The sequence below is a fragment of the Haplochromis burtoni genome, unplaced genomic scaffold, assembly GCF_018398535.1.
Source record: "Haplochromis burtoni strain Fernald_Lab_line unplaced genomic scaffold, NCSU_Asbu1 Contig_169, whole genome shotgun sequence".
NCBI lineage: Eukaryota > Metazoa > Chordata > Actinopteri > Cichliformes > Cichlidae > Haplochromis > Haplochromis burtoni.
The window spans coordinates 768,514-781,817 of NW_024582530.1; the positions used below are offsets into that span (position 1 = coordinate 768,514).

The 13,304-nt window shown below is 39.1% G+C and overlaps 1 protein-coding gene across 1 annotated transcript in view; it reads left to right on the forward strand.

The window, feature by feature from the left end:
• The first annotated feature begins 248 nt into the window (after nt 1–248).
• LOC102298771 (paired box protein Pax-6) overlaps nt 249–13,304 on the forward strand; it is a 29,165-nt gene continuing 16,109 nt past the window's right edge. The window contains exons 1-4 of the mRNA XM_005933532.2: nt 249–515; nt 4,493–4,546; nt 10,275–10,405; nt 10,598–10,813. Of these exons, the coding sequence (XP_005933594.1) occupies nt 503–515; nt 4,493–4,546; nt 10,275–10,405; nt 10,598–10,813 (414 nt within the window). The 5' untranslated portion in view covers nt 249–502. The remainder of the gene's footprint in view (nt 516–4,492; nt 4,547–10,274; nt 10,406–10,597; nt 10,814–13,304) is intronic.

The window sequence follows — 13,304 nt, forward strand, 5'->3', positions numbered from 1 at the left end:
GTCACCCCTCATGACTTTTTAGTGAAGAGACCTAAAGAAACACAAAAGGCACACGAAACTCGGGGAGGCAGTGACAACAGGTTTAATCACGTTTAACAGTCCAAGCTTTTTTACCTTTTCAGATCCGCTGCACGAACCACTGAAGCAATCCAGGTCAAAACCCGCCTGTCCAAAGCATGTGCATGCAGTTGTAACAATTTAAAGCACTATCTCTTTAAATGTTTGCCAATTTTACCCAATAAATCAGAGTAACACATGCAAACTTAGCCCATACCGTTCAAACCCTCCTCCCCATCCTTTCCACTCTTGGTCCCCATTTTCTCTCTCACTGGCACAGCCCTCCCACTTGTCCTCCTCTCTCTCTCCTCCTTCTCAGAGGACCAGCTCTGTGTCTCTATCTCTGTGCACTTGTCTCTTCAGTCAAGAAGAAACTAAGTGAAGGAAAGAATAGAAGAAAGAGGTTGTTGGAAAACTAAACAAACCAAAACTTTGATTCTGCAACATGCCACAGAAAGGTAAGCTTGCTCACTCTCTCTCTCTCTTAGTCAAGGATGGAGTTGAAAAGTTATCGCGCTATAACGGATAAGGTTGAAGGGTGAGAACCAAGTGCTGATGTAAAAGCATTTTAGCTCGTTAGGTTTGTTTCTTTGCTATTGTTGTTGTTGTTGTTGGAAGAAAGAGAAAATTATCAGAAGCGTTACGCTGACTGGTACAATGCGTGAAATGGCAACATTTATCTTCTAATTGTACTCGGTCCCCCTTTTAAATAAAATTAATTAAATTACCAAAAAAAACAGAAGAACGAGAAAAAGAGAAGAAAGACGGAACATGTAACGGTGACCAACTTTTCCAAACAAGCCCTTCTCCTCTTTTACAGCAAAAAACTTCATTATAGACAGAGAGAAGTGTTGTTTTAAGTGTGTGATTTAATTGATTTCAATTTTTAAGATTTTTATTCATTGATTGGTTTTAGGTTTAAACTCCAAAGACATTGATGTGTGTGTGATCGCGGGCCAATGGCCTCTGCACAGGGCCGGATTGCTGTGCTTTGTTCAGGGTTATGTTCTTTCAGACTAAAACAGCCGGGTCAGGAAGAAAAGAGAAAACAAACAAAAAAACCTCCTTCTTTTCATAGTTGTGCGGTGCGGTGAGCGACAGGTGATCCCGGCCGCTGTGGACTGAGCCGCTGCTGCCTTCACGCAGGACAAGGTTTCCCCGAACTTTACCGTAGAAAGTAACGAGAGTGTTTTTTAAAAAGCAGGAGCCTTAAACTCTAATTTAACTAATAAACTTAATCCCGCCCTTTCCTTCATTGCGAGTGGAATTAAACAATCCAGCAACAAAGTTGTCGGATATTATGGGTATGCTGGATATTCTGTTTAAACCCATAATAAATGGGTTACATATAGGAATATATTTACCATACAATTTCTACCACCCAGAGATTGTTGCGCATCCTCTATTGAACAGTTATTAAATATCAGACTTATAAGGACAAGTGAACAGTGGTGAACACCGCTTTCTAACACTTTAACGCACTCCCCGCGTTTCTACCGAGCCTGGGCGTTGTTTGACACTAGACTGGCGATGTTTCATTATATTATAACAATCATATCATCATCGCGATCATAGTGAGAATGGTAATAATTGCCATCTTGCTAAAACGATTGTATTTAAACAGAACTGAAGGGTCAAAATAAAACACACGAACTTCATCACCATTTGTAGCCACTTGTTGTCTGTGAAGACGGCATCTAAAATATGCAGGAGGTATCGTTCCTTTAGCATTTTTAAACAAACAAACGAAAAACAAACAAATAAAACCCCCCAAACCCTAAAACGACAGAATGTGGACACCAACAATTAAAGTTACTCTCAGTTTATTTAAACCTATCCACGATCACACTGTGGGAGAAGACCTTTGCTTTTTATTTGAACGTTTTTTTCTTTTCTTTTTAGGCCTCGACTCAAAATCCCTGTTTGGAAAATACGTCACCTCAGAAATTATTTCAAAGTCTACCGTTTGCTGTCATTGTACTCTCATGCTGTTTTGACTGAGATGATTTTGAAATCCACAGGCAGTTTACGATAAATATTTTCTTAATTGATGATCTAATTAAGTCAGTCGTTAATGAACATCTTAATCAAATTGAAGCCAATTAAACGCATGATTAATCAGGCCGGAATAAATTCATCCAGCGTGCGAATTCAGAACATATTATTTTTGTGTGTGTGTCTAAAGGATGAGAGCGAAGTGTGGGCTGCTGCCATATGTTGTACTGGGGACAGGAGGATTAAGACACGTGTCTGCTCTGTGCACCTGAGTCACATCTGATACTTTGTTCATTTGACGGAAGCGAGAAAATGCCTCCATCTTTATGATGAAAAACTAGAATAGAAGGCGTTCTTTTTACATTTCATGTTCCACGTTAATATTTTCAATTAGAAGCTAACCGAATACCGTCAGTTAGTTATATATATGTGTAACACACAGGCTACTCATCTACCCAATTCAATTCAATTCAATTTATATAGCTCCAAATCACAACAACAGTGGCCTCAAAGACCCTACAATAATACAAAACTAACCAAATAACAACCAAACTACCAGCACTAAATACCAAATTATATTCAGATGTACAAAGTACAAAGTATAGATCCACAGTATGACAGTGTATGTGTTCCCTGGTGATGTGGACAGCCTTTAAAAGACCGTGATCGTGAACACACTGCTTAATTATGAACTACCAAAAAGTCCAGCCTCTTGATACTTTGCCAAATGAAGTGGGAACAGATTCCAGTAAAAAGTTATTTCTGTGGTCTCTTGAAACTGATGTGGCCTAAAGCTTTAAGGAGTTATAAGGAAACGCTGTATATATAATAAAACACACACACACACACACACACACACACACACACACACACACACACATATATATATATATATATATATATATACACTCCTGATTTCAAATTGAAATGCTTCTCTGTCTCTCTCTCCCCGTCTGTCTCTCATATCCACGCAGTGAATGCAGCTGAATGAAACTTTTATATTGTGATCACTGCGTCCAACAGAACTCTTTTATGTCAGTTGTACTGGTCAAATTGGGCTCCCCGCTGCGTTTTTGTGTCGCGAGTTTTTTAACGAGCCGCAGCTAACGAGGCGACGACACTAAAACCCCGCGGACACACAAAGCCCGGCGGGTATTTACCGAGCTGAGCCGCCGCTCCGCTCCTCCGGCTCTTTGTCTTCTTTCACTGGGAGAAAAGCCCGAGTTATAGCGGGAACAAGGTGCCACAGTCGGCATGTGTATGCGTTTGTTCTTGTGTGGAGCTGCTTAATGTTCATTATGCAGGTTGTTAATGACAAGCGCTTAAGAGAAAGCTGCTTTGAAGCCTTTCTTGGTTAGGTTTTTCTCAACTTAACCTAATAGGGCTGTGATTTTGAGAACAGGGGTGTCATGTGTTTCTCTACACGTGAATCACAAAAAACTGCTCCTATTGCTCTGCCTAATCATGCTTTCATAATGGTGACTTATTTATTGAATGATTGATGAGGGGCTCTGTAAAGATGAAAACAATTCATATCTATATATATTTCAGCAGGACGAAATTACTCGAAATTATGTTGAAACGGCACAAAATAGAGGATTTTTGTGCAAAACTTTGTATCGTTGTGACAGAATACTATGATCTCAGTTGTAACACAAGTCTGAATTGACATTTTTCTATAATTTATTTTTAGATTATTATTTATATATTTTACTATTATTTTATTATGATCCACATGTAATTCCAATAATGAAGAATAAAATATGAAACAAAGCTGAAAAAATAGTTTGTCACTTAGACAGCTCGGTGGTTAGGCTATTTGGCTAGCTAGGCTATTTTCTGTATTTAATTAAATAGTCACATTTTCCCCCAAAAGAAATATTTTCGTCCTGTAAATTTATAGTATTGCTGGAGATATTTTCTTAAAAACAAAAAAAGAAACTTGAGAAAAAGATATTATTGGGTGTTTTTGCTTGATCCTTGTCTGTGGTACAACTACTTCTCACTCCTAGTTTCTACATGACTAGACCTATTTCTTTGGAGCCATATAGTTTTTCTTACTATTTTTAAAACATGTATGCAAGAAATTATAATGAATGGTCAGTCAGGTAATTAAAAAAAGAAGTATAGAGAAGGATTCTTTGTACATTTTAAATCATGTCATTCCATAAATCTTGAGTGTGAGCGCTCATATGTGCATTACTACCAACCATAGGATAGCTAGTCCACCATCCAGACAAGGTCTTTTTTTCAGTTTTATCTAATCTTCACCCCTATAAAGATCTTAAAAACAACATAGTCAGTAATCTTCTACATTGTTGCATAAAGTTAATGATGCAAATCTGACCTTTAGAGATTCAGGTTATTCTTTCTTGCAATTCACTATCCAGGTAGAGGCACGAGTAGTACGCTGTTCCTCACATCTTCTCTGTTTGTGCAGATTACAGAAGTCAAACAAGCTGGGAGAGTGGTGTGGCCTCCATGATGCAAAACAGTAAGTTTCTTCTCAAAAGTATATGTTGTTCTTATTCATTTTTAATGTTACTTTATCAACAACAAAAAAATCCAGGTCTGGTGTTATCAAGGGTTATAGCGCTATACATACATGTAGACCTCTACAATCATTTAAAATGTTTAAGTCACTGACTGTAATTCTGTCACACTGGAAATACTTATGTTGTAATAATAACTTATGTTGTAATAATAACTTATGTTGTAAAACAGTTTGATCACATTAAATGACAATTCTGGTTTATTGCTTTGTGGTTTTTCTATAGCATCAGTGTACCTGGCAACAATATGAAAAAAAGTTGATCGTTGATGTGGAACAGCTTTATGAGTCCTTATAGTGACTTTCAGCTTATTGTTTTTCTTGTAATCAGCTTTTTCTGGCAGAAAACTTTAAAAACGACTATATCTGTCCATCGTGAAAGAACAGACAGAAACAGAGTCAGATCTGAATGAATGTTAGCCTCAAATTCACTAAGTGGTCAGAAATCTGACTCCAAATAATTCATAATGTCATCGGCACGCGTGCCGGACATGTAAATAGCAAAGCTGCCTCATGAAAAGCACATTCCCACACACACCAAATATAAAGGAAAACATTTTCAAAATAAAATAGCTTAATATTTGAAAGTCTGTATACGTGATGTGGTGAAGAGATTATCTACCAGACCTGCTGCACAAATGTGGTTTCAGCTACTCTTAGTTCATCATCTAATTAAGTTTTTTCTTCTATTTTATTTTTTTAAGCTTACTTTTCTTTAACTTTATTTTCCAAGTGATCAAAAAAGAAATATTTAATGACAGGTTTGGAAGGTCATGAATGGACATCAGCACTGACTTAGATGACGGTAAGATTAAAAACAGTCAGATAAAAGCAAATGACAGAAATTAAAAACATTTAAAAACAGAATATTATTACTAAATGTCTGAATGGTTGCTTTTATTATTAGATCATTAAAATGACTAATATTTATTTGCTTAGATCATTAATGCGTTAAGATTTATTGATGACTGATTAGCATACAGTAGTCAACATAATTCAGTGAGTGTGCAGTATGACCTATGAACACACGTCTGAACCCGACAACTCATTAAAAATAAAAAATCCAAACGGAAGACGACTTCGATTTATTAGGTCTAAGAGTTACTTCTAAACAGAATTCTTTAAACTTGAAACTAACCAGGAAACAAGTGAAAGACAAAAAAGTCACAATTGAGAACAAAGATTATCACTATACAGTGGTAATTGCAAAGATTGCTGTATAAAAACTGCATATAAAAATGAATTGTTCACTTATTAATTGTGGGATCAGTCGTGTGTTTATGAAGTCTCAGACAAATTCTGGATTTTAAAATTGAACATGATGATGATATTTGGGCAAGAGTGTGAATCTGAGCTTCTAGCTCAGGAAAGCTAACTACGTACATTCGTTTTTCACTGTGTTATTAATTCGAATGCTAATTTCAGTTACAGGGCAACATATCCTTTAGGTGAAACTTAACCTTTCATCGTTTGTTTCACTAAGAAAAACAAAGCATTAAAAGACTTTTACGTGCAGCACACTTAACAACAGCCATAGCACTTATGATCTCTGATAATGAACATTTGTTTAATAGTGTATAAGTAATAAAGGAATGAAAAAGAACAGCCATAAGATGTGGGATTCAGGTAATAAGCTGCAGAATCATGCTGTTGGTGTTACCAGATTCATGTTATGTGCACGGGAAGAGGCCAGTTATAATCAGTTTCTTTATGAAGATGACAACTGACAGTTTTGCTCCTCTACAGAATTATGTTGGATGTGTTATTAGAACAACTTAAAATAAGTTTAAATAAGTTGCTGTTACCACAATTACAGGTGTTACCAAGTCATCAAGGAATGAAATGTTCAATATTTGAACTTATGTCAACTGAATAGAATTTTTACTGTAACATTTGCCCTTTTGTGGCTCATTGGCTTGTCATTCCTCCAGCCTTTCACTCGAGATGCTGGACTGAGACATGGCTGAGACAGGCTCATTCTTTGCATCAGCTTTGCGTAGTCTGACCTGCATCCCCTCCCTTCACACCTTACATTGTCTTGATGTCATATAAATGTTGTCTTCTGGTTTGTCTATAAATGTTAACAGTTTGCATTTGTTTGGCACTTTTCATATATTACCTCTAACTGTATAGGCGGTCCATAGATATATTGCTGCACTATAAAAAAATCTCTGTTTCTCCCACTTGTTCTCTGTGGTAAAAGGTGCAAATGTGCACACTTCAGGAGACAGTTTGCGTTTGGGCCAATATAAAACTAAGAGCAAGTACAAGTGAGAAGAGGCCAAACCTTGAAAGCAGCTCAGTATGTTTCCCTGGAGTATCTCTTCTTCCTCTGCCTAGAAGGAGGTCTAAGAAGTGTGCTGCTTCTCAGTAGCCAGAAATAAGTAGTCCAAAACAGAACAGATTATAATGCAGCAACCCTGAAAATGGACTGGAACTTACAATACTTTTCTCCTCTGAGCACTCAAAGTGCTTTCTACTGCAAGCCACATCCACCCATTTGCACGGTACTTTATTCGATACCTTTAAGTGTTTTTTAGCTATCATGCACACACTTCAGTACCCTGCCACTCATCTGGAACTGTAACACTGACCTTCCTATTGGCAGACCTGCTCTACCGCTGTTGCTGTGTGGTTTAGAGGTTTTAGATAATCGATTTGCCAAAACACTGGTCATGAGAAGCTAAAACCTAGCTAGCTTTGTCACAGTTACCATCGATGGAAAGTGTAACTACGTAGATGAGCCTTGAGTGATCTTAGCAAAGTACACAATAACACAAACTAGCAGTTTAGTGGTGTGGTGATTAGTGCTGTTGCCTCAAACATTGACTTTAGGAAGCTCCTTAGTTCAAGCCTAGGCTGGGGCCTTTGTGTTAGGTTTTACTGGCACTTGCATGGCTTTTCTCTGGGCAGTATAAAAATATGTATGGGTTATCTGCTTATTCTAAACTGTGAGTGTCATTTGTTGTGTCTGTCAGCCCTGTGACAGTCCAGCGTGTGTTTGAACTCTAGCCGTAAGACAGCTAGGATAGGCACCTGTGAGCCATAACTGGATAAGTAGGAAAAAATAGATGCATTACACAGCTTTATCAAGCGGTTTCTTTTGTAAGAGAAACGAAATCTTAAGGGTTGCTGTTACAACATCAAGTATTTATGTTTAAAGGCAACAACAAACAATATTTTTCCTGTTACTAGAATGTTTGACGGGAAACAGCTGTGCTGTGTAGACACAGAACAACGGAAGGTTTGAATGAACCATATTCTTGTTTTATTTGAAGATCTTTGTCAATGAAAGCACTACACTGTTAAAGTGAAAGTTAATTGAAGTCAGGTTCAGTGTGAAAGAGCTGATTTAATGTGAAAGCTGCTGATCTCTTCCCAAGAGCCCACCTGCTCTTGTTTGTGTGTGTGTGTGTGTGTGTGTGTGTGTGTGTGTGTGAGAGAGAGAGAGAGAGAGAGAGAGAGAGAGAGGTCCAAATTGACTCCATATGTCTGTCTATTAATTGCGGCCTGAGTGTTTTCCCTGGGGAGGTGGGACTGTGATTAACATTTTTCAGTGAAACTATCAACCCCAAAACACAAAGTGAACATGATGTGAGGCAGCATGACGGACAATTAGAAATAATGCAGTCTCACACCTAAAGTCAGCAGTAACCTCTGTGGAGGCCGTGACTCTTTCTATAATTTAATTAGGCAGAAGAGCTGTTCAAAGCCAAAGCTTTGACAGTGCGAGGTTTTGTGGAGCACAAACCTTTTGTGATCCACTTGATCCACTTGTTTTTCTAGCTGAGAAGCTCTCCTGCAATAGAGGAGGAGACTGGGGTCTTCTCTGTTGTCTGCATGCAACTAAATGAACAGACAGCTTTTTGAACTGCACAGCTGATTATTTTATTAATCATTATTTAAAGACAAATGCAGAGACATGCAGAGACCAGAGTAGCATTTGCTGGTTGCAGGTTACTGCAACAGCTACTGCAGCCACCCATCATTACTTTTCATTGGTATATATGAAATATATAGAAACAGGATGTCTGACTTCTCACATAGAGAATAGCTGAGGTCATTTTTTTTCTTTCTTTTATACACTGGGTGTGATTTGGCAGGTGAGGAAGGTGGGATCCCCCTCACCCATCTCCACCCTGCAGGCCCACATGTCCCTACCGCTGCTATATGCTGCTGGCTGGATGGACGGATGGATAGATGGATGACATTAGTAATAAAGAAACAAAACTCTAACAGAGTATATGTTTGTGCATCTAAATGACTTCTGCAAAAAAACAACAACCTTGCTTTCTCTTTGTTTGTGTGTGTGTCTTTGTGTATTGGATGGTTGTCTGATTTATTAATCCATGAGGATTTAAAAAAAATCTGCAATATGCTTCCCCCCTCACAGCCATTAATACACAATAGACAATTGAATCAGCATAAATCTCTACTTAACCCCAACAGTGTCACGGCACAGCATGTGTCAGCTCCCGCCGCTGAAACATTTCAGACCTGCAACATGTTAAAAGTGTTTTCTGCTTCATTCAAACTTACTTTACAAAGGAGACTGGAGGTTGGACTCCAACCTAAGCTGCTGCAGTTCAGGAATAATAAGGATGATCACATACAGCTATTGCTATAGATCAATGAATGTGAGCACATTAGAAATAGATACAGAGTAATACTCAAAAAGTGCAAGAGCAGATGTGTGTTGTTTTCACCTGTGAGTCTTTATGTGTGTATGCTTGTTTCATCGTGGTAATCCTGAAGGAAACTTCAGTACTTTAGCAAATGCTGTAGTTATTATCTGTGTACAAATAAAGTACTCCTTTGTCCACTAAAACAAAAGTAATTAAGCATACAATTTCCAGTTAACTGTAACTGGATGAAAAGTGTAATGACAAACCTGTGACCACCACAGCTTTCTTGTATCTAATGCAAAATTATGCACTATAATTTCAATTTTGTTTAACCCAATATTGAATGAAAATGTGGCCCCCAGTCTGGAGGAATTTGAAAAGGTGGTGAATTTAATGTCACATCAATGATCCCAAACATTCGAATACATGGAAACATTATGAAAAAAACAAAAAACAAAAAACAAAACAAAAACAAAAAAAAACATAATTTCATTGTACATGTACAATGACAATAAAGGCCTATTCTATTCTATTTTATTATAAATTGACTGAAAAAAGAGCTTTCAATCCTTTTAAAGAAGAAGTGCAGCAACAAAAGGCCTGGGTCAAAGAAGGCTAAAACGAAACATGTTTAACGCATGGAAGAACATCAGAATATAGTTGTTTATTTAACTGATGACAGAAACAAGACAGATAACATTTGGAAATGCTAGACATTACTATATGCTGTACATGCAATAACTAAAATATATAAGGATACCGCAAAAAACACAGTGTCGGAGGAAATCTTTCTGTTTATGTTCTCATGTTTCGGGTTGGTTTTCCTGCTCTTTTCATCCACTTGTTTCATTAGTGCTGCTTTTTTTTATTACTTTGGGCCTCTGCTCTTATAGAGCAAAATAAGAGTAAATAATACAGTAAATAAGTTGCTGAAAACCTTTGTGTGTGTGTGTGTGTGTGTGTGTGTGTGTGTGTGTGTGTGTGTGTGTGTGTGTGTGTGTGCACGTGCATGTGGGTATGGTGGGTATGTGGGTATATCTGTGTAGGCCACAGTGGAGTAAACCAGCTGGGAGGTGTGTTTGTGAATGGGAGACCTTTACCTGACTCTACCAGGCAGAAGATAGTGGAGCTGGCACACAGCGGTGCTCGACCATGTGACATATCCAGAATACTGCAGGTATTGCAAGGTGGTTACAACACCACAAAAATATCCATCACAAGTCATACAGAAAAATGCAAATTCTTGCTAGACATTGTGAACAAATAAAAAATAGAGAAGTATTTTTTTATTTTATTTTATTTTTTTACTGGCAAGATATAATTGTTCCAAAGATTGTCTAACAAAGATGTGTGTTATTATGTTGCCCAGGTGTCTAATGGCTGTGTGAGTAAGATCTTAGGCCGGTATTATGAGACAGGTTCAATCCGTCCACGGGCCATAGGTGGGAGTAAACCCAGAGTGGCCACTCCAGAGGTGGTGGGAAGAATTGCTCAGTACAAGAGAGAGTGTCCATCCATTTTTGCCTGGGAGATCAGAGACCGACTGCTTGCAGAGGGAGTCTGCACCAACGACAATATACCCAGTGTAAGACCCTTCTGTTTTTCAGCAAAGTCATGTAATTAAAAATCTTTCCATGACAAGGTAGACTAATCATTAAAACCCCTTTCACCATATTTAATTAGATATTTCATGTAACTTTTGAGTTTACTTTTATTTGTATAGAAACAAATGACAAAAATAATTGTTGCAGGGTGCTTGTGAGTTGTTTTATGAGACGATATCTATTGTTGTTGTGCGGTGACATGCTGCAAGTGGGGTTGCTACATATAGAAGCATTATTGTCTTTAAAAGTGTCTTTAAAACAACACTTCACTCAAATAATATACCTGATCTGACTGTGGACAGCCACTGTATTTACTCATTGTTAAGTCATATTGTTAACAGTCCAACAGAAAACTATAGGAGGCTGTAGCAAATTCTCCCAGTAACCACAGAGAGGGGAGATTTTAACTACACAAACGGCTCCAGCACACAGGAACAATGTTTACTCCTCCAAACAGCCCAGCTCTGAAGCTTTACTGCTTCTGTGCTTCACTCTGTTCATCCCTCATCCTCCAGCCCCACGCCTACAGTATGGAGAGAGAGAATGATTATCAAATGCACACCAGATGTGCCACTCTCCCCATCCTGCTCCACCTCTCCCTCTTGCAGCCGAGCCTCATACCCCACCACCTGACTTAACCCACTTAACTTACCCCCCCCACCACCATATTTACTACACTGTAGCACATTTACAATCAACAGTGCACCAGACTCACAAGCATTTATTTTGTACCCTGCTATAGTGGGTTCACATTCTGACATTTTCCTGCTGATGTAAACAGATAAATCAATAGACTGAATGTGGAGCAGTGGGCAGTCGACCCCACACACCCAATGAGACATAAATGCCCACTAGGCCTTAGTTTGAAGCACTGGTCTGCAAGATAACAGGGAGAAAGAAGGTAGGGGTGTTTCACCCTCTCAAATGCCATCTGGAACCAGTCCGCCCGTTGGACCAGATGTGAGACACCTTTCTGGGTGGGTGAGAGGGGCCTGCGAAGTTTGGGATAAACCTCCCCATAGTAAACAGCTAGCCCCAAAAACTTATGTACCTCTCTTTGATCTTCATCTGTGGGCAGGTTGTAATGTGCACTTGCCTGCTGCAAAAGTGGTAATCCAGATACTACACCTCTCTCTGCACACTTCTTTGGGTTGGTAGTGACCCCAACCTGCAACAAGGACTCCAGCACTGCAGCTACCTGCTGCATATGCTCAACCCAGGTGTTGCAGTGTATGATCGTGTCATCCAGGTAGGAGGCAACATATCCAACATGGGAGGCACCCAACAAGAAGGCATTGGAAGATGGCTGGAGCACCAAACAAGCAAACAAAAGCGAGTATGACAAATTGGTGCACAGTGGAGAAGGCATTTTTCGCTTGGTCTCTGGAGATAAGGGAATCTGCCAGTAGTGTTAAATTCCGAGTGCCTAACCAGTCCAGGAGCTCACTCAGCCAGGGCATGGGATTAGATATCACCTTAGTCCATCGAGAATCTGGTTCTCCCCTCCATCTCCAGCATGTCTTTCAATTCTTTTAGAACTACTTTTCATCTCTATTCTGACAACCTACAGAGTAGTGACTGAACCATCATTCCCAAGGAAGTCTCACCATGATGCTGTATGAGATTAATGTGACCTGGCAGAGAGGTGCTGTGTTGTGCTTGAGACGGAAGGGATTTCCTCCATGGTGCTGGAATGTAGTGGAATGGATATGTAGCCTTCTGCCCACAGCCTGCTGCAGCGCGGTCCCCCGCATGGATTCATCTGTGACCGCTGCCTTCAAGCTTCCTAGTGACTTATCCTCTTCACCCAGTCTGCTGTTTCTATTGACAGTCCATCCACAAACTGCTCCAAGACCACCATTTCCCGCAGCTGCTGGTATCTAGTTGCATCTCTCAGTTGCAACCACCATGTGGCTGTGTTTTTCAGCTCCTGTGTGTAAATGAATGAGGAATGAACAGTCCCCACTGCAGTGCCTCTCAACTGGCAGTGATGATCTTTGGGGGGCCAGTTCAGTTCACTTTCCAGATGACTGGAGCCCAATTTCCATACAATTTGAGCACTCAAAGTGCTTTTCTTATGACAAGCCTCATTTACACATACATTCATACAGTGCTTTTTTCTAATCCTAAGTAGGGGAGACCGGGGATAGTTGTAACGTGGGTCAGTTGTAACACTTTCAATTTCTCCAGTCAGGGCTAAGTTTCAAATGATGTGACTCATCCTGTGCATGCCCAATTCAGTTCTGCTATCACATGTGAAAAATCAGCACATTTTGTCAAACACAGATAATTTAACACGAAAAAAAGTAATTTGTATGCCAAAAAGTAAGTTTTTCTACTTTATTTCAATTTTTAATAGCATTATCTGCTTTGCAGTTAAACTCATCAAACTTAAATTATGTTATTTGTATGTCTATGGGGATATATTCTGTGTAGGTCTTTAGTGCTAATGTTTTAGCCGTTGGCTGTAAT